General features: G+C 39.4%; 1 protein-coding gene across 1 annotated transcript in view; it reads right to left on the minus strand.

Moving 5' to 3' along the window:
* MAP3K4 (mitogen-activated protein kinase kinase kinase 4) overlaps nt 1–24598 on the minus strand; it is a 74574-nt gene extending 49976 nt beyond the window's left edge. The window contains exons 1-3 of the mRNA XM_075707697.1: nt 24576–24598; nt 7922–8112; nt 803–2181 (exon numbers count right to left, since the gene is read on the minus strand). Coding sequence (XP_075563812.1) covers nt 803–2181; nt 7922–8112; nt 24576–24598 — 1593 coding nt within the window. The remainder of the gene's footprint in view (nt 1–802; nt 2182–7921; nt 8113–24575) is intronic.
* Nucleotides 24599–24860: the final 262 nt, after the last annotated feature.

Consider the following 24860-nt stretch of genomic DNA (forward strand, 5'->3'; position numbering starts at 1 on the left):
AAAATGCCTACAAGTTAGGTAACAGTTTATATTAAGAAATAATATTCTGCCTTGAAAGAATTAGTGACTACAACTTACCACATGAAACTTCAGCTACTGTCCTTTTACTGCTTATTTCATAATGTTGTTTTTATTAACACACATTCTTAATTAAGAATATAAAATGACCCAAAGGAAAAAAAAAAAAAAACCAACACACACACACACACACACACACACACTAAGAGCCAGCTGAAGAATGTAACATGCTAACATGACTTGTTTTCATAGATTTCAAAGTTAAGACAATCCATTCATTTATCCAACCTGGCCTCAAGCATAACATGCCACGACAGTACTTCACTCATTTAGGTAAGGAAAAACCCAAAATAGTGGCGTTTTCATAAAGGATGTCTTGCAGAGAGATATCCAGTCTTGAAGACAAGAAAAGGAAAATGCCTGCTTCCATAGCTAATTTTTCTCACAATTCAACTTTTGTGCCTAATTTTCTATTGTCATTTTTCTGACTTACGGCTTTCAACATTAGAAAATGTAATGAGTAAAGATGCGATCATAAAAATGTCATTTGATTACAAAGAAGAAAGGAGGACTAGCTTGGGCTTCCCGCAAATTCTAATTCAGGTCAAATGACAGATTAATTTCTGTGGAAGCAGAACTGGGCTCTAATCACAACATACACTATCTTTCAAAAACCAAGAAAGCAACCAAAACTTTCATAAGAACCCAATTCCTCCAGTTTCAGTTAGAAACAATACAGCAGGGGAGATACTCCTGTCATGCATTTACACTAGTAGCAACCTACCTCCAGCTGGTGATCACTCCTTACCAACGCCATACGGGCCCTTTGCAATGAACCATGCATTAGCTTGTGCAGTCTTAAAATTAGCTTCCTCAACCCCATTTGCTTCAGTGCTTTATCTACAAATGGCCTGTAAATAGAGGTCAAACAGTGTTGGCTGCAGCTTGCCTCAGCACTGCATTCTGGAATAACCCAAGAGGTGGAGTCATCCTCAGATTCAAGCCTATCAAGCCTCCTTGAAAAATGGTCCTGAAAGTCAAAATTTGGCTTATTAGTAAAATTGTTCTTGATGGCTTGTCTAAGTTCCTCAACATTCTCCTCAGATATTTGTTCTTCACCATCACTCTCCTCTGTGCATGTTCCTGAGGATTCCTTTACTTCTGTTTCCCTATCAACTTCACCCTCTGGATCATTGTCCTTAGATGGTCGAGGAGAAGGAATTTCAAACACTGGCCAGCCAATGTCAGAAAGATTTTTGATGCCCAGTACAGTTCCCATAATCCTTAGCTTTTGATTTAAGTCTTTTGTAATATTTAACCATAGGCAGAGCGCCTGCACTCTGTCTTGGAAGTCCTTTGCAGCATACTTTTCATAGTCCTTTTGAAGAGCCTGCAGAGACGGATAAAGTGCTTCTATATACTCTAGCAGCTCCATTATCCGCTTTACTTGCTCAAATGAGACCCGCTGGCGATGGAGGTGTTCATGGTAACTTGAGTAACCCAAAGCACTAGTTCCATGTGTTGCTTTGCAAACTCCTTCTCCTGAAGTACCATTGAGACTGGCTCCATTTTTTACACAGGAGAAGCTTCCATAGTTCACTCTGAAGGTGAGGATTTCATTGATGATATCAGGGATAGCTTGACGGGCTGCATAGAGATAGAGGTCTTGGTCATTAATGCTCCGGCCAGCATGCCAAGCTTGCAGCTCCAGCCAGATCAGTTCATTGGATCGGTTCAGCCAGACAGAAGAGGTGTTTTCCTGTCCTCTTTGCTCCCTGTCCTTTTTCTTTGAGACTGAGGTAAGTTTTAACAAAAGCCGCAGGGTTTCAAAGAATTTTAAGCGGTCTGCCGGGCAATCAGTCCTAGAAGACTGGCGCGCAGTTCTGGGTATTGGCATGGGCACAGAGACTGGAAGCTTAGCATTGCTACAGCCAAGGCTGAGGTAAGGCTTATTGAGATCAACATCTGGAATTGTTTTTTTTGGCAGAGACCCACCAACTGAGTCTAACATAAATGAGCACTGCACATTTTTCTTGTGATCTCGTTCTGTTGTCCTTAGGGTGTCTCGGATCTTCTTCCCTTGCTTATAGCTATGCTCCTCCACATTCTCAATCATTTTCCCATTGTCTTTATGCACAGACTGAGTTGGCACACTCATCTTTTCTGTAAGAAAAGAGAAAAAAAATAAAAGAATGTAACTGCAGCAACAAGAAAAACATTGTTCAGTCCAGTTTCTGATCGCATTTCTTAGGCTGAGCATAAAACATTGTTTAATACCAATAAAACAAAATAGGCATGGGTAGAAGTAAAACATAGTCTTGGAAATTACCATTAGTATAGCTAAATCAATGATAGCACCAAAGGAATTTTTTTTCTTGTCTTGCTTTACCTCTTCTTTTGTAGAAAGGACCTCAGAGAATTCTCATTATCCTGAGTATGCCATCTACTGAGAACTGAGTATGACCAAAAGGAAAAGAATGGTTTCCAAGTTCATTTGCCATACATTTGTCACACAACCTCCCAAACAAAACCACAAAATGCAACAGAGCATTATTAAGGTTTCCAGGTCAAAGAGAATTAAAGAGACTCAGTTGCACATGTAATTTCATAAGAACTGGAACATGTACAGATTCTGAAATTAGGCTTGAATGATCCAATTCTGGCTCCTGCGGGGCTTGATCTTAGTTCTGGGAACCCCTCTGTAGTCTTAATACACTGCCTTAACACCAGGAGCCTACTTCCCCACTCTCCCAACACACAAACACTCGCCTTCTCCCTTATCACGTAACAGCAGCCCTTTCCTGCCTAATTGTGCGATCTCCTCTTCCCATTCTTTCCTCAGAAAAGGAAGTTCTTTTATCACTCTTCTGCAGCACTAACAAAAGCACTTCAATCTAGGCCTTGCAGACTGGGACAGGAGGAATTACTTGGTATTAAAGCAGTGGTTCTCTCTCTCTCAAGGAATTGGTGGCAGGCTGGAGAGAAGCACCTGTATGTAGACTAGCTGCAGCCCTGGGACCAGCAGTTGTAACACAACAAGCTACATGGCTACAGGGCCCCCGCTTATTCAAGAACAGAAGACCTTCAGAACGATGGTTGAACACTTTGTCTTCTTTTTACTGTTCACTGTGACTGATTATCTGCTGCACATGGCTCATTCCCCACTCTAGAAGTAGTAATTTCCTTAGAGTCTTTGCTACTGTGCTCCTCACTACAACATCCATTAATACTGGAAATACTAATAAGCTCATTTGCAAAACAGGCCTGCTCAGTGGAAGAATAATATTATTCCCTTTCTATATATGGAAAGTCATGATAGAGAAAGATCTGTCCAGCCAGCGTACTTCTGGGTGCCAAAAATGGGAAGAGCTATCGCTCAACATTTCAGAACATTGAGCGCTTTGTGTTCAATACTCCCTGACTTCAGTTGCACCTTGAATTCTCAACAGTTTGCAAACCACATCCCAGAATCTCTAGCTTCCTTCTAGGAAAACAAGAAACAGAAGATTTTAGTTTGTGCTATTTGCCTAGCATCACACAAATTTTCGTGACAGAATGCTGTTATCATATGATGCACTTTACTGACTTAATTATCAGATGGCCCTTCATTCTTGTTTCATTCACTACATATCTTCCAGCATCTGCAACAAAAGAAGGTACAGTCGTACAGAAATCCATTTCCTTCATCACAAAATTCCAAACAATCTCTACTTATGTAATACAGCAGTTCTATGGAAAATAACTGGTGTGGTAATGTAGCTCAAAGACTATCAAATGTATGCACACAAAGGCATTGTATTAAGGTTGCAGAGACGTCTGAAATGAAAGTGGAGAGGTACGTGGTCAGAGCACCTTCCTTAGCTTGTTTCCATTACAAACCCTGTTTTCAGCTGTTAATGAGCAGTAAGTGAGTTAATAAGGGCATGACCTGCCACACTGCCTCCTTCCAATCCCCATATCTAAAAAAATATAATTTAACCCTTGCCATAGTTGTATAGGATTGGGGCACGTCACAATGCCTACAGTGGCACTTAACTCTGGAAAAAAAGTAATTATATTCTGAAGGATACAAGGAAGAAAGAATTATCACAAAGTGACCACAGGAACTGTTTCTTGCAAATACGGACTTTATTAATGCCTCTTATACTACTTTTATTTCAGATATCCATACATCTTTCTCTGAATAACTACCAAGTACAAGAGCAGATGGCACAAAAACCTAACTCAAACACAGTTTTTCTCCTGGCAATGGAAACCTATCAGTGATTCAAAGAAACTTGCTATAGAATTCACTATCATTGCTTTTACATTTATCTACTGAAACACTACTGTCAGACAGCGGTACCTCACCCCCACTGGTTACTAACTCAGGAGGTTAACCAGCACCAGACAGGACACAAGACTAAAAGTCCTGTGCGCATATCTGCTTGAATTTCATGCCACAGCTGGCACTGCCATGAAGAGGCAACAGCCCAAAAACCTAGGACAGGCAAGCAGCAGGAAGACACATTCTGCATTGGCAGTAAAGAAGGCGGCAGATGAGGGAGGTTGGCAGAGATGAAACACACATGCATACACCCCCACCACCATCCCTAAGACTCTGAGGTAGATCAGAAATAGATCAACTTTTGTGATGTTCAAGATTTTGGTGACCTTGCAAAATAAGTAAAAACCCTGGCACATTTAAAGATCACTTTCTGAACTTACACTGTAGCTACCAGGAAGTCCTCTAAACTCCTTCTGTTTGTATTTTTAACATTCTATTCTCCTTCAATATGAATCTTCAGATTCCCCACTCCACCAAAACACATTGAAAGAAAGGTAAGTTAAAAACACAATTCATTATTAGACACCCAAAATGCCTTAATACTTGAATATTCATCATTCTTAACAAAGCCCAAGCACAATAATCTACAAATTGTTTCAAAATCCTCTCATTTTATCAAATAAACAGATGCCAATGATTCAAATATACCTGACAATTCTGCAATAAATAAGTATCAATGTCATAACTGTATGAGTTCCTACTACGAATTCGACTGCAGTTTTGTAATATAGACTTAAACTAACTTGTAAGACAAGTTCAGCTGTAATAACAAATTCTGAGTTACAATTACCTTTAGTGTTACATGGGGCAGGTAGGTTTCACGACTAAGCAATGATTGGTTGGCGAGAGGGAGCACATGGTAGAGTCTGAGATCTGAAACAGCTTATTAAAAAAAAATGATAAAATGAACTTGAGGAACTTGATGGGGGTAAGAAAATGGGGTGGACAGAGGTTCCCCTTCAAGTATGAAGTTGCAGAAGTTTCATACTAAAAAGCAAACAGGGGCAATTTTTTTTTTTTTTTTTTTTTTTTAAAATGTAGTCCAAGAAGCTAATACTTCAGTAAGTAAGCAAGCGTCACTGGACTGACATTCCATACCCTCCAACTGAGGAAAAACAGGCAGGAGACACACGTCTTAGAAGCAACTCTGAAATGCATTTCGCTTAGAAAACATAAATCCCATGGGTCTTGGGCTGGAAGGGAAAGGATTCAGAAACTACTTTAAACAGATTATTGCATCAGTTTATTTTTCTGGTACTAAATGCAAGTTATAAGAAACTTGGTGTGACAGAAATTAAACAAAGATTGGAGATGCAAGTGAGCAAGTCTCTAATGCCCAAAATTCTTTCAGTTGTCTAAATAAAGATAATTAAATCTGTGTTATATGTAAACATCCCAAAAATTATTTCAAATTTAATTTTTAAACTGATTAGTTATATCAAACTAACCCCTGAATGAATTCTCTTACTGAAGTAAAACCAATTCAATCTCAATAACAGCTTATGCATACAAATTCAAGGTCAATCAACTAATCCACTTTGAAGTTGTTGGTTTTGGGGTGGGCTTCTGTTTTTTTTTTCCCCCTTCCTTTTCTACAATACAGCATAAATTTTCTGAGATTGTACATATAGGCAGAGTTAAACAAAATAAACTATGAACTTTCCAGAAAAGAGATTTTACACAATAAAACACTATCCAACTCATCAAAAAAAAAAAAAAAAAAAAAAAAAACCCAACCAAACCCACCAAACCCAAACCCAACCCACCACAACATATTTTAAAATACACTCACGGTGATCAAGAACAGGGTATTATTATTCCAGAAGCAAGAACCATTCCCCTCACAAGTAGAAAGAAGGAGACCTTGCTCCAAAAACTCAAAATCTATTAGCAGGGATAAACAACAGCTCCCTACTTCTCATAAAGGTATTGATCCTCAATACATGTTCAGCACCAAAGGGTTATTATGAAATATTAGGCATTATAGTTCTTTAGTATCACAATTCCTCCATTTAGAAACTAACCTTTTTTTTAAAGCACAGAAAGAAACAAGAAAAAAAATCACAGAAAGCAAGGAAAGTTATTATATAACTACCATATACAGAACTAAATAAAGTTAATGTTGCATTATAAGAGTTTAACTTAGCCAAAAGGCACAATTAAAAGCCAGTGAAAGAAGCTTAGCAACTCCAATGCCTACATAGCTAACTGGCAAGTATAATTAGATTTCTCTTCAATTTAGTTTAAGGAAGAGGTCTTTTGGTGAATGCTGTCTTCACAGTGACATTATTTAGAGGCTGTATGAAATGGAAGGGAACCAAAAGCTTTGGCAGATGTTTGCGTGGGCCCTTCTCTTATGAGCTTGCACTCCACAACTCTATGCAACTGAAGAATAGACTGTATTCCCTTATTCACACTAAACCATTTACGTTCTTCTCCCCTACACTTTACCATGAAAATGTAATCCTTGCAAGTAAATGCACTCTGTGATAATGTTTCCTGTTTCATATGAGGCAATTTTAAAAATTGCTTCCAGTATTAACTGGCAATAGTCAAGCTGCCATAACAACCCTGGCAAATAACCTTGTCTGACACTGGTTGGCTTGGGTTTTTTTTTTTTTTTTTAAAACCTAAAAAACCCACACACACCCCCCACAAAAAAAAAAACACACACAAAACACCCAAACCTAGGTATATTCTCTATGAAAATACTGAACACACGATCTTAAAAAATGGCTTTTTTGCACCCATCACAAGCTCAGCAAAACCACTAAAAATTGCACATTTTTTTCTTGGAAGGGCAGCTTGAAAAAATGATGTAGCTACTGCATGTTTTTTAAAACTACCTTTTCAGTAAGCAATTACCATATTCTGTATCTGCTCAAAATTAAAGAAAGAAAAGCTTAATATTTATACTTCAACCTAAAAATGTTTTATTTAGCATTAGATATCATTACTTAGTAACATTAGGAAAAATCACATATCAAGTATCTTTTGTTTTTTTCCCAGTTATGACTTTATGACTAAAGCCTCAACAGAAGTAAACAGCTGTAACTACAATTTAATTGCTTCAGTGACACTACAGATTAAAGAATAATCACTGAAACTATTTTTCTATAAAACAGACTGTGAAGTGCCTCAGAACATGAAATTGGGGCAGAGAAGCAACATCACCATTGCTAGAGACCATAGAACTGCAGAAAAAAATTGGCTGGAAAATACCTCTGAAGGTCATTTTTTCCAACCTCCTGCTCAAAGCAGGATTTATTTTAAAACTAGTTTAGCCTGCTCATGATCTTATCCAGTTGTGTTTTGGAATCTACAAAGACAGAGATTCAATAACCCAAAAACGTCTCTGGCAAACTGTTCACTGTTTGACCACTCTCATGGTAATTGTTTTCTTCTAATACCCAAAAGACTCTTGCCTTGTTCCACCTTATGACAGCTGCCTCCTGTCCTTTCGCTGCACCTCAGTATCTGGCTCCATCTTCTGTATATCTCCTCCGTCAAGTAATGAAGGGCTACTACTATGCCTTTATGGTCATTTTAGGAAAAAAAACAAAACACCACACTTACCTTTCAAAGTGGAGCGGCTAGCAGGTCTCCCAGTGTTATTTTTCTGATGCTTTGTTGACATACGCTTCATCTGGCGGGGTGTACTAGGAGGAGAAGTTCCATAGAAGGTGTCAGTACTTGCTTCATCTGATAATTCCTCAGGGTCAGATTCAGAGATCTTGCAAGTAGCATCTTCTGATTTGCACTCTTTCCTGTAGGGAACAAGTTAAACCATTATGTTAAAGATAAAGAATTTTTACTTGCAACATCTCTTTAGAAAGCTAATCCATCAATAAATCCCAACCATAGTCAACCTTCTGTATTTTCCTGCCACAGCCATGTATATTTATCCCAAGTTTTTTCACACCCATAAGGGCAACTTTCCAATCAAGCAAAGTATAGGCAACGTACAACAAAGAGGATGTATAGCCAGTGTCACTAGGAGAACACAGTGTAAACATACATGTATATGTAATATATTTGTTTCTGAGAAAATTTGTGGCAAGCCTAAACTAAAAGGTACATCAAACAAACAAAGGTTCAAAAATACAAACATAATGCAAGACAGTCAACCTAATCAGCAGCAGAGACAACAGCAGAGGTCTTCCCTTCCATCCTCCTCCCCCTAACTTGTGCATACCATGAAGGCAACTTCTAAATTCATTGAAAAGGCTCTCCACCATTCACAAAACTTTTATCTAGCATAGGAGACCTGAATGTATTTTATGTATTTTCCACTGATTTTACTATTAAGTTGGTTTAACCTCAGAACTTTTTTTTTTTTTTTGGTAGCAAAAAAGTGACAGGGTCTCCATAGTAACTTTTTAATTAGCCTTGATTACTTTGGTGCTTTGGGAAAAATACTGGTAATACTTCAAAAGAAGTCACAGCTCATGCAAACACAAAATTAAGATTATGTATATATGTTCTTCAAACCCCAAATCCAGACAGTCAGCTTAACTACTGGATGCTGTATCAGCAAATTCAACAGAAAGCATGGGTCTTTGCAGGATCAGTACCTATGCCAGTTCAGAGTCCAGCACAATAGCTTTCCAACCCCAAGTAGGACTTTTCATTGCTATTATATCTAGCAGTAGTGGCAAACATTGTAGAGTAGCATTACATACAGTATTACAAAACATTTCATTATTTAAAAAAATGCTGACTTGTCTTTGTAGTTTTCCAAAACTCTTAACTATTTTGATTTAAATTGTTCAAAGACTATAGAGTAACATCTTTTTCTTCACTGAGGAACAGGCCTTTTAAAAAAAAGAAAAAAAGGCAAACCAAAAAAACCCACAACAACAAAACAACAACTGCATAGTATCACACAGTTAACCCTAGCAATGGCACAATTCCATTGCAGAACAAGACAAAGTCCAGACTGCTACGATTTCGGTCTCCCCTTCTCCCCAGCCAAAAACCCCTATAGCCTTTCCTTTGAGTCAATTCTGGCACTACTATAATTGCCCACTAAGCTAACACCAGGAGCTGATCTACTTGTAAACTCACATGGCAAAATGAAGAAAAGCCATCAGTTTTCATGTGTAAACTCAGTGCCAGCTTCCTCTCATAAGAAGAGGTCAGATGTAAAGCAACCACGATGGTGGGGGCATGCATGCATTCTTATATTAGGACTTGCTTTAAAAATAAAACATGACAAATACAATAAATGAGTAATCATGTCAGATACTCTTTCCTTCCTCCTGGACACTTGCTCTGTCCCACCAAGTAACATCACTTCGGTAGGGTGTCACTTGGGCACAATACCACTAATAGCTGGATCTCCTCTGCATGTTCATGTGACAGACAACAATGAAATTACTCTCATGCTGTGAACAACCAAACTTCAGTACATTCTATGCTGCTCACTGACATACCAGGAAATTTCAAATTCACACATGGAAACAAACTATTTTAAGACAATCTGTGAACTGTATCACTGCCCCACCAATAACATAACTCTTCACAACGTTAAAAATCCCCCACAAAGTAATTAAATCCTCTGGTCAGTTCAGGCTTCAGGGGAAAGTAGATGGCAGCAAGACAGGGTTTTAACCTCTCTCACTATCCCTTTATACCCATCCGATGTTTGCCTACCCAGGGCAAATATAGAGGAGGGAGAAAAAGGGAAGGAGGAAGAGAGGACTCCAAGGCCAAAAAAAGTCCCTAACTGATTGAGCTCCAGCCTATCCATGGGATTCAAAGTGACACCAAGACCTCTGCCTTCTCCCAGAATATGGGACCCATTATCCCAGCACAGTCCTCTCATCACCACCACTCCCCACTGGTGCCATACATGCAACTCTCTTGCTTTAACATACATCTGGGAGAACATGCACCACTCTAGCTTGGCGGAGAAAAATGCAGTTTGCCTCCATCCCCTCATATATTTTATTTCTGAAGCAGGCATGCAAATAACACCATCTTGACTCTAGTAAAAGATACGGAGGCAAAGAAACATTTGACCTAAATCAGACAGTGCAAGACTAGCATCAGTACCCGATAACTCCAGTTTCACTTGAATCAAACACAAGATTTTACTTGCTACTATTTTTGAGGCAGATGAGGAATGTTACTTATGCTCTGGTGAAGCAAGTCTGAGAGTCTGCAAGAAGAAATATGCCAGAATATTGCCAACCAGTAGAATAGCTAACAACAACAACAACAAAAAAAAACAAACAAAAAACCCCAAATACTGTACTTTTTCTTTGCTTTTATCTATAAACAGAAATAAATACCTTAACATGCAGAACAGTTATGTTCTCTGCAAAGCCATGGAAACATTTAGTGTGTGAAATCACTCTTCTCACATTACAGCTTTGAGAAGGTGGCAGGCAAGTTCACCAACTATTGTAAATAAACTTTAGAGGTTACCTAAGAAAAATTACTCAGGTGGTACCATAGCACCACCTGTAGTCTAAGGAGAGCCCTACAGCACATTTGGCCATAATGACAACCACACAATCACCATTACTTTCAGACTAGTTTTCTTGCCTTGGGAAATCATGCTGTTTGTGTATCTTCTAACCATCTGATTTAATTAACCACTATTGGCCAAATATAACAAAGAAGTCTTAATTTGTTCCTACAGATCTTGTGAAAACAGGTGACATAACAGAAAAGGATCTTGTTAATGCTGAACTGGGAAGGCAGGACACAAGTTTGTATCTTTATGAACACTAGAAAAATTTTATTCCTGAGAACTCTGCAAACAGCCCTACTGCAGAAAAAACTTGAGACAGAGCACACCCCTCTGATTTTGCCAAAGGCAAATCAACCACAAGAGACTAAACCACATGAAACAAGAAGTCATTAGTTCCAGTGCTTATGGAACTATTTATTTTTTCAGTGATCTCACTGGCCTGGCAGGGCACAGGGTGGGGTGCTGATGCTCTTGTGGGGCCTGGCAGAGTGGATCCTCCAGCACTCGCATTAGGTCGCAGTTCCAAGGCAGTTTTAAACTAGGACAAGTTACCTCGTTATAAGAGACCAGTGAAAACACTGTTTTCCTTCTGTTTTTAAGTGAGTAACCTCTTTGAAGAGTATAACTATCAAACCTCTTCACCAGGCTGAATGAACTGATCTTTAAAGACTGTACGCTGGTTCCTTCCTCAACAGGCACTACCTTGTTTGTTTCTTGCTATGTCTGATGAGAGGGCATGGAGCCCAAAAGTATTCAGAACACGCTCCGATCTCACACCTGAATTACATACATACATATACAGTGGGATCCAGTATGACTTATATAACATTCAGACATTTTCTTCTGGGTGATTTAGTAAGCTGTTCTTTAATTTGTTAAAAACCATAGCAGATTTATCACAAAACATGCAGCACTAGAAGTCACATAACAAAACAGCGATCTACAGAACTACTCTTGTTAGCAGCTGATGAGATGATCTAACTGGAGCTGTCTGGTCTCCTTAGAGGAAGGAAGGCACAGGTTGTAAATCAAGTTTAGAAATTCAGCATGTTCAGTTTAGGGTTTGTGTGCAAAGACTGTATCTCAACTCAGAGCTCAAATCAATGCCAGTGAACACAAAGACTCCGTTTCACCAGTGAAAGCCTTGTACAACACTGCACTAGATACACAGGGTCTGACCTAAAGCAACTATACCAGCTTAGTCATGCTGGTATCAATTTTTCTTATCCAGATGACACCAAACATATGATCATAAGCAGGAAACCTCTGGAATGAAAACCAGTTATAATTTTAACAGATTACCAGCCTAGCATTTGTAATGTTCGTGTACTGTTTACTTTTATGAACCAGAGACTAATGAAATCGGCAAACCTATAAAATGCACTGCTGGCAAACCTAAATTAGATTATAGTATCGGTTGTTACACAGAATTGTTGGTTCATAAATACTGTTGCAACTGGAGTTGGGAAACATTAATCAAAGCTAATTTCTTGTTTGCTGCCAAGAACTGCAGGTTTTCTCCCCCACAGCCAGTGAAAACCATCCTCATCTTAATTAGGCATACACCCAAAAAGTGAAAACTACAAGTGTGACAACTGGAGTTACTATTTGCCAAGGACAGTTTAAACCCAATGCTTACAAGGAAAACTGGAAGTGCATAGTTTTCACATCAGTCTTTTTACAGGCAGCTCCCAGCCTCAATTTTTAATGAGCAAAATGCTTCTCATTAATTTTACCCTAGTAATATAGAAGAGGCTGTAGCCAGGATGCATAAATCGGAAATATTGGGAAAGTTGCAAGACCAGTACCATTAAAAAAAACAACAAAAACATCCTGACAGTTCTGAAATGCAACAAAAAATAAATAACCAAGAATGTTTCCAACAAGTAACTACTGTACGTCATGCCAGGGTATATTTCAACCAGAATCTGAAAAGACAAAATACAGAATTTCTTCGATTTGCATATGTAGATGACAACATGATTTTTTTTTTAAACTGAGTCAAATTGTTGGCAATGTATCTACAACTCGAGCTCAGTCATAAAAAGAGAGAGAAATCTTCTAGATTTTCAAAGGCCTGCAAACAAAAATAAGAGAGGGAGAAAACTGAGGTATGGAATTTGAAGCAGGACAGGGAGCAAAAAGTCTGTTAACCATTGCTGTTGATAACATCATGAGCCTTGGGAAAAAATACAGTCATCTATCATTAAAAATAACAAATGAAAAGACCACTGAAGATCACATAGGGACATGTTAAAGTTAAGTAGGCTAAAGTCACACTGAAGAATATGATTTTTAACTAGTATAAACTTTTTGCACTTTACTGAAGCATTATTCAGATTTTCAGAGTTTGTAACAACCAATAATAAGAGGTCATGCTAAAATCTGTGATAGCTATATGCAGGAAACATTTTTTTAATCTTCCCTTTATATCAGCTACCCTTGATCCGCATAAGCAGCAGTCTGAATGTATTAGGCACTTACATAATTAACTCAGGTTCAGCCACTGCTTATCATCCCACATGCAGCCCAAAAGCTTGCTGGGAATCAGAGCAGTAGAGGTCAACTGATTTGACTACAAGCACATAGCACTAAATTCAAGTTAGGCGACTAATGCAGTAGCCAGGATAATCACCCACCACTACAGTTTGGAAGCTGCATGCTCCACAGCCTGCTGCCGTAAACAGCTTCTGCAGTTTCAAAGATGTTACACCATTCACACATCGGTAAGGCTCTTTCTCAACACTTCCTATGGCACCCTGCCATTTCCATACAGAGAACTGCAAGATCTGTACAAGGTCCACCACCAAATTACCAAGTACTTGTTCTTGACACTCAGTGCCTTTATTTTAAAGGCAAAGTATCTGTTTTTAAAATGTATGCTCCTTAACAGGGATTCAGCTTGATAATTAAAGTATGGAGGAAGACAAAGGCTCATTAGGCTGTTCTTACTAATGTACATTGTCAATTAGCTAAGGTATCAGAAAACATAGGCACTACACATTGCCAATCAAATCTTTTTAAAGCTAAGGTAGCCCTCCCTAAATGTAGTTGCAACCATTCTATTTCAAAGATAAACAATACTCTGATAAGAACATAATTGTGAATTGTCATCATCCCACAGCTGCTGGTAACCCAAAGAGCAAACAGGATTTTTAGGTAACCATCTCTGCAGCTGTTAAAACTGAAAAACAAAACGGTATCCAGTTAGAGCTGCTGAACACCACACACAACACAACTCTGGAATCGGCAGCTCTAGCTTCTGTGGGGCAGTACCGGCTTTCGTTTTATCTGCATAGCACAAGGGAACACGACAGTACTCCTGGACCAACAGCACAAGGAAGGAGCTTCATTAATCAACCTGTAGCGCTTTGGGAAACTAAGACAGGATTAGACAACCTCATCAGGAAAACAAGACGAAATGAAGTTCTGCTAAAGTACAGGGCTGCTATCTGGTGTACACTCCTACGTTCCAACATCATGAAAGCATCACACTCCTATTTTTAATGACCTTTTAAAAATTCCCTGTTCTGAGGGAAGCTTTAAGCTTAAATAAATGGACTTGGTTCTGAAAAGTTCCTGAACTGAAAGCAGAAAGGACTATGAATCCAGTTTTGCATAGTTTTCTCTTAAAGATCTGCTACATTCGTGAATACTGAGTGCTTGCAGCTATTGCATTCAAAGCAGTTATTACAAACTGCGGTAAGGGCAGCAAAAGAAACAGTAACAAAAAACCTTGAAGGAAGGACTGTAAGTACAATTCCAAGGAAGCCTTTGGTAAAAAGCAAGAAAAAAGCCTTGGGGTTTGGGTTTGGGTTTTTTTTTTTTCATTATTTTGTTTTTTATTACAGAGCAGCAGGAATTTGCTCACAGTTTTTACAAATAAAACTATTTTTTGCTAAATACATCCTGTATAAATCTGGCAGAGTGCTTATGGGGGAGAAAAAATAGCCTGGTTAGCAAGATACGAATATTCTGTGACTAGCATGGACGTTTAAATGGTGTATATGTCATGTATTCATTCCTATTGTGACTATACCTCCAGAGACAGTAAAAACAACTTGTTCACATTAAAAGCTAATACTGACATACAGTAATGAAAACACTTGACCTTAAATTCATATTTGAATCTCATATGCCTGAGCTCAGCATTTCTGAGCAGTCAATGTTAAATCTTAGTCACCAATAACTTCTGATTGCTGCCAATGTATTAACAGAACTTACTGGTACAAACTTGGTAATATACTTGATAAGATTTTTAACAGTATAGTTAAATTTGACTTGAAACCAAGGACATGTCTGGCTTTTTAATTTGTTATCCTTAAGATAGTTTGGGTAAGCTCTAGGAAAACAAGTCTGGCGGATTTTTGTTTCCAACAAGAATCACTATCATGAAAGTAAATTACAGAATTTTTACACTAGAAGAACTTTAAGAAGGACTGTATCTGCAAGAACAGAAAAGTCTTCACATTATGAAGAGCAAATGCAATTAGACTTGGAAGAAGCACCGCTTCTCTATTAAGGCCTGGATCAGCTTCCTCCTGAGAAAAAAAATTTATTACTTCGGAAAATATCACTGCTTGGCAAACAAATACTCGCAGTTTTGGGTTACCTGCCACCTTCCCAAATTTTAGAGAGAACAAGAGCACACAGACCCATGCCACATCCCACCAGTAGAACAAAAAGCACTGAAAGCAACTTTGAGCTGGAGGGGAGAGCAGTAACAAGAGCTTTGGTGTTCCAAGTTTCCAGCTCACAGGGATCTTGTAGACATTACTACACTCTAGAAAAGAGGCATCTGGATAACTTAACTTGACAATAAAGCCTGGCAGAAAAACACCTAACAGCAATCTCAGAGTGGAAAAGGGGATCTTCAGAGTATCATCTCTTCTGGCATGAAGGCTGTATAAAAAAAAGGAAGGGAGGAAGCACAAAATAAAAACATTGTTCTCTAAAGCACTTGTTGCCCTTGCAACTCTTCCTTCAGTTGGTAAGTAAAGAGCAAGATTGCCAACTCCTTTCATTCTCAGGTCCTGTTTTTCAAGCACGCTTCTCTAACTGAATTTGCGTATCCCTATGATCACCCTTACATCCGCACTGTTCTTCCTTTCTACAGGAGGTGGCTAATCCTATCTAGTTAAATGCATCCATTTCCCATCTCTTCTGAAAGCTAAGACATAAATATGTATGAGGGTCACATTCAACCTTTCATTGATTTCTCTAACCATAAAAGCAGATATTACGTAAGGCACACCAATGTCAAGGCTAAAATGAATAGGAAAAAACAAACTTGAAACTTATCTTAAAATTAGAGGAAAGTTTGAAGGAGACAGAGAAACTAAAGATAATGCCTGGAAGTAATTTGAGGAAAGGAAAAAATATTTTGTCATGCTGTCATCTTAAAACAACATCCCAAGGCAGAAATCTTGGGCTTTTCAACTAAGTATTTCAAACTAACATTTTAAAGAAGAAATAGTACCAGCATAACAATTTCAGTTTTAAGAAATACTCAAATTCAAATTCAGCTGTACATAGCTACATTTTTCCTCCCAGAGGAATCAGGGGAAGGCAGGATATGTGATCAGTTGTCTCTATAGTCCGGGAATGAACCACCAACATGCTAGGGGAAAAAAGGTGGCACTTGGGCGGGGCGGGGGCGGGATTTACTTGGAGATACTAATTTTACCATTTACTGCTTATGCTAACTGATAAAAAGCACTTGCATCTTTCAGCAAGTAAGTCTGCAGGTGCAAATTTTACAGAATCTAAGCTTTCATTAGAACAGCTTACAGCAGAGAAGCTTGTAAGAGCACAAAAATGTGAACTAATATTAAAAAAAACTTTTAAAATCAAGTATGAAATGTAATGAAGCTTATTCACACAATTTTCTACAGGGATAAAGTAAAGAGCCTCAGAAATCACCAAGTCTATAGTCACATTAAGCCAACACCAGAAGGGGAACCTGTTCCTGCGCTCCTTTTGTCTCCCATGTTGCACATGCCTGCCCCCTCTGCACAGAAGCCACCAATGATGCAAACTCAGTCACCAATTTGATGAGGAAAGAAACAGATTGATTTTTTGGTGCATCAGTTACCCATTAGATCATTAAGGTGAAGTGAAAACTCTACAGACACGTGACTGCTAGATCCAGAATGAATGCAGTGGAGGAGCTTGGCTTCCTCTTGGAGAGAGACCAGGGGGAAGAAAGTAACCTGCTGTTTCAAGACATTAAGTGTAATGTGAAATCGTGCCCTCAGTCATTCTCTTCTAGCTGCAGCTGAAGCAATTTATAAGATGATTGTCCCTTCTGCTTTCCATTGACACTTTGCCAGAGTCACCAGCCCCCAAGATACCCAGGTATAACTGAAAGTACCAACTCTGGTTCTTCAATGGTGCTGCCGAAACAATCCAGTTTAGCTGGAATGTCTTTGTTAGCAGGATTTTTCCAACTTCAACCACTTTAATTTTGATTAGGCAACCACATGTACTTAATGTTATGCTAGCAAGTTTCATATGGCAGATACTCCTAGCTGAGGCAGGGAAGAGCAGATCGTTGGGAGATGAGAATAGTAATGTCTAGCGTGGGTCAGCTGCAAAACCAATGCAAGTTTTTACCTGCAGCAATGATAAAAGCAAAATACTTGGGCAGGAAGATGTTTAAAGTAATACCTGTATCACTATCAAGAACTGACTGAATTACATAATTCCAATAGCTTATTTATAAATTAACCTACAAACAAGGGCTCATCAACATAGAAATCACTACAGAAACGCTAAAACTTCATTAGTAAATAGTGAGAATGTAATAACAGCCCTGTAATAGCCATGCTTTGCTCACTATTTACGCCTTGTTTATCTTTGAAGACTAACCTGTAGCATGGCTGCACAAATGCAAACACCCAATGCTGCTATGAAGCCCTGACCTACATCTTGCCACCTGCTTGCAAACTACAGGTTTATGCTATAACAGCCCTGCTAATGGTTAAGCACCAAGTACGATAAATCCCAGATCAGCTAAGGCCTGAGAGAAGTACAAAGCAAGTATTTCTGCTGCAAGATCAACAGTGGTTTGTAGCAAGACTTCACTGTGATAGACCAACCACTATTTCTGCAGAAATCCACAAGGGAAAAAGAGTCAGTATTGGGAAAAGACTAATGTAAAGCTTAGAGCTAAGCAGTTAATCTTTAACTGATTCCCAATGACATCTCTTCCCTCTTGGTAACTTTCAATTAAGTTGTTTAATTAGGACAGAAGGACCCCACAAGTGTGAACACACTTCATTTCTACAGCAGATCTCAAACACATGTCTGACTGTAGCCAGTTCCCCTCATTATAAAGTTCCTTACAGCACTACCGTACTGACCACCAACATTTATTTAAAGGGAGAAATTCAAACAAAATCTTCTGCTTCTCAAGATCTGGAAGCTACCACAGTCAGTTTTGTAAATTACTAAACAGTTTGACGCTTTTCCCAAAATTCTCCTATATTCTTGGGCAGAAGCTTCTAAGTGCTTGATTATTATATTTATGACAGAAAGACATAGAGTCATAGAGAAATGTATCAAAGGCTATTGAAACAGTGGAGAAGTGTTGAAGAACCTTTTGACTGACTATAAAAATATGGTAAACTTCAGAAAGACAGAAATCATCAAGCAATGAGTTAAAAATAAATTAAGCAAAATGCAAATTAGTATTCATCATATCTTTTTATCACAAGCAGAGGTAAGAGCTATTAAGACCTATTTAAATGATCTAAGGAAGTAATTTTTCTTCTGCAAGTTACACCAACTAGAAATAAGTATAAAAAAGAAATAAAATAGAGCTCTTAACAGTTTTGGTAGTTCTACATGTTCTCATCTCAGAAAAAATAATATCAGAGTTTCCTGTTCTTTTTTTACTAATAAATTTGGAAACAGAGAAAGGTTAACTAGTTTTTTCCATCTTGGATTATTGTAAGTTTTCATGCAAATTTGGATTATGACATAACAGCATTTACAGAATATGCATGTACATTCAACTGAGGTTTTTTTCCCCATTCACAAATAGATTATTCGATTAAAACTGTGCCATATGTCATTTCAATAACAAAGAACAACAGACCTGTTTAATTCTGACATTGCTCTATAATGTATAAAAAAGTGTGAAAATGCTGATGGGTTTGTCAGGTTTCCACATCCACATTTAGGCCTACCAGGTGAGGCCGCAAATAGATCAAAGGTTAGAACTGTAGAAACAGGAGCTAAGAGAGCTTCACCCAGCCCAGCTACTATCCAGCTCTCTTCAATGCCTCAGAACAACTAACATCAAAATATTAACTGGTTTCAGTCACCATGCTTCATCCTTAGTGCTAGTTTTTCAACCTCAACTATATCCTAACTCATCTTTGGGGAAAAAAAATATTTTTGTTAAACTGAAATTTTCAAGAACAGCACTATCTTTTTTTTGTTAAATGAGAAGCTCTGAAAGATGTTTTCATCACTAAAGTGAAGATGGTTGAGCATTACATACCACAGTATAAATTCAAAGGATAAGTGCTGCAGTTAAGTTCTTGGCACCTGCACAAATCAGATCCCAAGGTCTCAAGCTACACACCCAAAAAATAAAGTATATTAATAAAGAAATACTTATGAAAAATCTATACTAACAAATCTGGATGGATTTTCAGGAAAATCCAAGCCACACCAGGAAGAGTTACATACTACTGGGAAACGAGATACTGTGACAGAAAGCGTTAGGCTGCTAGGCTCAATTATAAATATATCATGTATAACAGTGATAAATTGGTAAAGACACAGACCTAGTATAAAAGATACTACAATCTGCAACAGCTATTCTTCTCCCACTCTTCCATGTACAAACTTTACCCTTCTGGCAGAAAGTTCCATTCACAGATAAGAAAAAGCTACCAACTGGGTTTGATCCCAAAGTTACAGTTCATCTTTAGATGAAGTCAAAGTCTACAAGAACCCTGAAGGTGAAGGATTTAAAGTTAAGTATGTTTTTAGTGGAAGCTTGTGCCTAAGCACTGGATGCTGGACTACTAGTCTGTGACCTTTGGAAAACCCAGGCGATGCAATGGAGCTGCAGTACACTGCACTATCTGGAGCATCCCAAATGCTCAGTGGACATGCCCATGGAGAGCTCTACAGCGCAGCCAGGAAGTAACAGAGGCATATGTAACTGTGGCCTTGTTAACACTTACTGGATGGATGTTTCATAGCTAAAAAGATAAAAACCTTTACAAATACTGCTCTCAGAGAAGACATCAGCAAGTAAACAAGCAGCACACGTAAGCCGAGGGCAGAATAAATCATACACATACACCACATTAGAAAGCAACACACAACAGTCAATACCATTAAATGTTAGTAGGACACAGACGGAACAGAATAAGTTTCCTCCTTCTAGCTCGTGACAGCAGTAGACATTCATCAGGGCAATAAAGTTATATACCATCTTGTCTGGATCCAGAATAAACCTGATCAAGGTTCATGGCAAGCTGATGTGATTTTACATACAGGGTTCTTGGACCAGACCTGGGTGAACATTTGACAACTTAGTAATGCTCAAACTCAGGTGTTAAGAGCAAACATTCCAGCTTGGCTTTATGTTTGCAGTCAGCCAAGGATGAGCATGACACAATTATCAGCTCTTTAAATGAATAAGCTTCTAAGTTATTTTAAAAAATGCAAAAATTATTTAGCTAATAGATTACAGGCTAAACATAGCATCAATGCAGTTAACACTTGAAAGTAGAAGAAAACTCAAGGAAAGTAATAGCCCTGCAACATAAACAGCATATACAACAGCAAATCCAACCACACAGCTGAAGGAATGAGAGCTGAGATATCCGTATCTTTCTGTGCTGGCAGAGGTCAACATACTACTTGACTAGCAGTGGGTAGTATAAAAAAATTTGTCTTCTAAATCTATTTTAGATGCAGTTTAATAGAATCATTTGTATATAATTCAAGAAATGTGGTTGTCATGGAAGCCAAATCTTTATAACCCTCTAAAAATCCCAATTAGCTCCCTAAAATAAAAATTACTGCATATCCCTTATCCCTTCCTTTAAATTCAGTAGATCTGTTTTTCATCACAGCATGGTTTGCATTCCACAAGGGCCAATATCACTAGCTTACATAATAGTAAAACCAACCTTGACACAGACAGCACTAATTAACAGACATAAAAACAACTCAAGCAGCCACACCACGCAGACTAATCCTTGCTGCTACAAATGCCAAAGACATCTCAACTAGCATTTCGTGTGTGTTTGTGCGTAGGTGGAGCAATCAGTCATTCATCCCAATCTTGCACATGTAAACAAGAAAATGCAATACACGAAGCATAGAGATTACATCTTACCTCTTTTAAATGCATGAAAAAAAATTACAAAAAAAAGGATGGTAAAACTATATATACTTAAATCATTTTTCCCACTGAAGCTATGATCCTAAGTTAATAAAATAATTTTAAACTCTTTCACTGCTGATATACTATCAGTCATACAGACAGTTTGGCAAACAGAAAAATAGGTTGAGCACAATTCATGACATGACCTCAGGCTTCCCCCAAACAACAGATGCTACAGACTGACAGCCCAATTCATTGTCACCATAAAGCCAACAAATCTCATAGACAGACCACTGAAAAATTCCCCAGAGTAGAGCAAGCCTCCACATCATTCACAATTCTGTCCTGCTTTATTCACAGCCTTGCTCCTTCCATCACACCCTGCGCTGGCTGTATGCCAGGAGAGAAGAGGGCTACAAGCAATCAAGGCACAAGTTAGAGTAGCCCTACGGCTCTTCACACATTTGCAGGGCCACCAAAATTGCCATCCCAATAGTGGAAATGCTTAAGGCCTCATTTTTCTCTATAGTGGATTTTGTGCCAGAAAATTCTTGGGAAAGCCTAAAATTGGGCTTGGAAAACTTAAAGCCTATAGGTACCAAACATGTACCTGTTTCAATTAGTGTTCTAAATTATCTAGGTAGAAACATCTTACCTTGAAAACTTTCCATTTGCTTTGTTACAAGGATTGATACTTAAATGTGAATTATTCCCAAAAATTTTTAGTAGTATCTTTTCATTTATCCATAACCACTGCAGGCTGTCCAATGTCGAAGTGCAATCCTCTCTCAAAATAGGAGACATCTGCTCATAGGTTCCCTGAGTATTTTTCAGTTTAGAGCTGCCTCCCCTCTTTCCTCACCCCAAAGTGTATGTTTCAAGAAAGAAAGGAAGACCTAGGAAAAACAGTTTGCTTTTAGAGAGGGATTCTCAATCAAATGCTTTGGACTAAGGACTGCAAAATTCAAAAAAAGCCATGAATATATTGTATGCTTGCCTTAGATTTACAACATGTACCACTGCATTTATATTCTGACAAGACACAGAATCCTTACACAAAGATATTTCCAACACATAAGGCTGTCTCACAATAATAAATCAATAAATCCTCTTTTTAAACAAATGTAGGTGTATTGCTAATGAGAATGACCGAGTACCTCTCCAACAGAATTAAATTTTGGGACATGGTTTAGTCTAGTCTACCCTTAATTGGTTTAGTGTGGACTTGGTAATGTTAGGTTAATGGTCGGACTGGATGATCTTAAAGGTCTTTTCCAACCTAAATGATTCTATAAATTTAAATTAAAAAGAATGCATTATACCAATGCAATTCAGTGCTAGCCCGAAGAACTCTTTATCATAAGAACACATTCATCCTCTACAAACAGGATTAAAAGCTATCTGCCACCAAGTGGATTTCAAATTCTCAAGCCTGCACACAGTCCCACTGATTTCAACAAGATTCTGACCTCAGAGCCAGAAGACTGAACACCTAATAACTCCAAAATTTAAAGCAACTTTAATCATGTTGAAAAAGCTTCAGGTACTTTACTCTTGTATTACTTTTAAGAAAAAGCAAGTACTACGTAAAGAAAAACAGTTCTGTTCTAAAGCAGAAGTGAAGTTGATATACGAAGTACACACAGAAGTGAATCACAGTGGAGTACATGCATTACCCTACACAAATACAGGCTACCTAATTGTTTTGAGACATTTCCTTCCCACCCACCAGCTCACTCTGAAATAACTAATTCAATTTTCATTTGCTGGGTAAAGTTGCCACCACACTATCCACACCCACATCCGACTCATATAAACTGTCTTTTAATAAGCAGAATCCAGCAGAGGTCAGAAATGGCCCTAGACAGGAAATGCCTGGGTGTTTTCCATTCAAGCATTGCAGATTACTCTTCTACATGAAGACAGCCCAGGTCTAGGGTCATGCTGTTGTACAAACTTAATTTTGAATCATTTTCTGCTTAACCTGCACTATTACTCTTTGAAGATACTGTAAAAAGGAACTTGAAAGCTTATGAATTCAGCTGCCCTACTGGCATTTGTATTTCATAATATTTCTGTTAAATCTAATTAACTGTTATATACCTTCTGGTTTTGACATTCTGATGACATAAGAAAAACAAATCATTAAAATACATTAATGAAAACTCAAACCAGACACTGTTCAACTCCATAGCCTTGACCCAAACTGGAGTGCATCACCACTTCCCTTTTATAATATCACTACAAAACACTAGCTTGCAATATCCAAGAATGATCTCAGGAATGTGACAGCATGAAGCTTTTTTGCACAGCACACCTGGAATACAATGCACCTGACCATTGCCTTACAGTACTAATTGATAACACAAGCATTTTAAAGAACGTTTCCTGAATGCCTCCTAGTGAGAAGTGAAGTGCATCAACAGGATGTTATTATAAAAGGAGAAATAATTGCCAGGGAATTAATAACTTAGACTTATGCAACACTTCTACAGCCAGTTGGAAACACTAAACCATGAAGTAATTTGCATCCCCATCTCTCAGCAGGGCACAGATGGAGACTTGCAAAAAGCCAATCTGCAGGTCAGCACATTCAGGAGGTAACAGCAGTTGCAAAAAGCTTGAGGCATCACAGCGCTAGCCCTCTTTGTGGAAGGCTTTTTTTTTTTTTTTTTTTAAACTGTATCTTCTGACAAATATCGATTGCAACGTTGCCAGGAGCAATACTCCAAGATCCTGCTGTTTAATCGGCGCGCCAGAGAGAACCTAACTACCTGGTTTTAATCACGGCTGCTACAAAGCCGCGGCACCCTTCTAGAAGGCAGTGTTTTTGTCACCGCAGTTCGCAAGTCAGCGAGCACAGGTCACGCTCTGTCAGCTCCGCGGGGGGCTCCAAGAGCTCCTCCCCCTCCTCTCCGCACGCTTCCTCACCACCGCCCCCGGCCCCCGCTGCCAGCACAAGTTTTCCCCGAGAGCCGGCCTTGCGAGCGCCCCAGAAGCACCCGTTTGCTCCTGCTGCTCAACCCGGGGGGGGGGGGGGGGGGGAAGGAAACGATTTGTTTTTAATTGCAAAGCGCCCACAAAACATTGCCTTACCCACCGCAGCCACCAGAGACTTCTTATCGAAGCACTTTCTCACTCGGTGGGCGCTTTAGAGAAGCGCTGAGGCAGCAGCAGCCGCAGCTTTTGCACCGCGAAGGGACCCGGGGGGACCGGGGGGGGGGGGGGGGGGGCGGTTAAAAACGCAGCCCCAGCAAGGCAGCGCTGCTGCCGCCGTGCCCCGCCCCGGCTGCACTGGCACCCCCCGGCCCCGCACCCCAATCTGGCAGCGGGCGGGCGGGCGGCGCGGCTCTCCGCACGTAGCTCCCTGTTTGGCAGCGCTGGGTACTGACCTCCCCGGCGGCGGCTCCTCCATGGCGGCGGCAGAGACCAGCGCGGCGACGTCTCTCATGCATGCACCGAGGCCGGCATGGCGGCGGATGGCAGTGCGCGGCCCAGCCTGGCCCGCTGCGGCGCCGGGGGTGCAGCGAGGAGGAGGAGGGGAGGGGGGGGTGCCTCTACCCAGCTGCAGGAACCCGGCCGCGCGGAGCCGCCCGCGCGGCCGCCATCTTGAAAACAGCCTGCGAGGGCAGGGAAGCCGGGAGCATCGCTACGGCGCGCGAGGAGGGACCGGCCGA

Source organism: Pelecanus crispus, chromosome 3, assembly GCF_030463565.1.
Source record: "Pelecanus crispus isolate bPelCri1 chromosome 3, bPelCri1.pri, whole genome shotgun sequence".
NCBI lineage: Eukaryota > Metazoa > Chordata > Aves > Pelecaniformes > Pelecanidae > Pelecanus > Pelecanus crispus.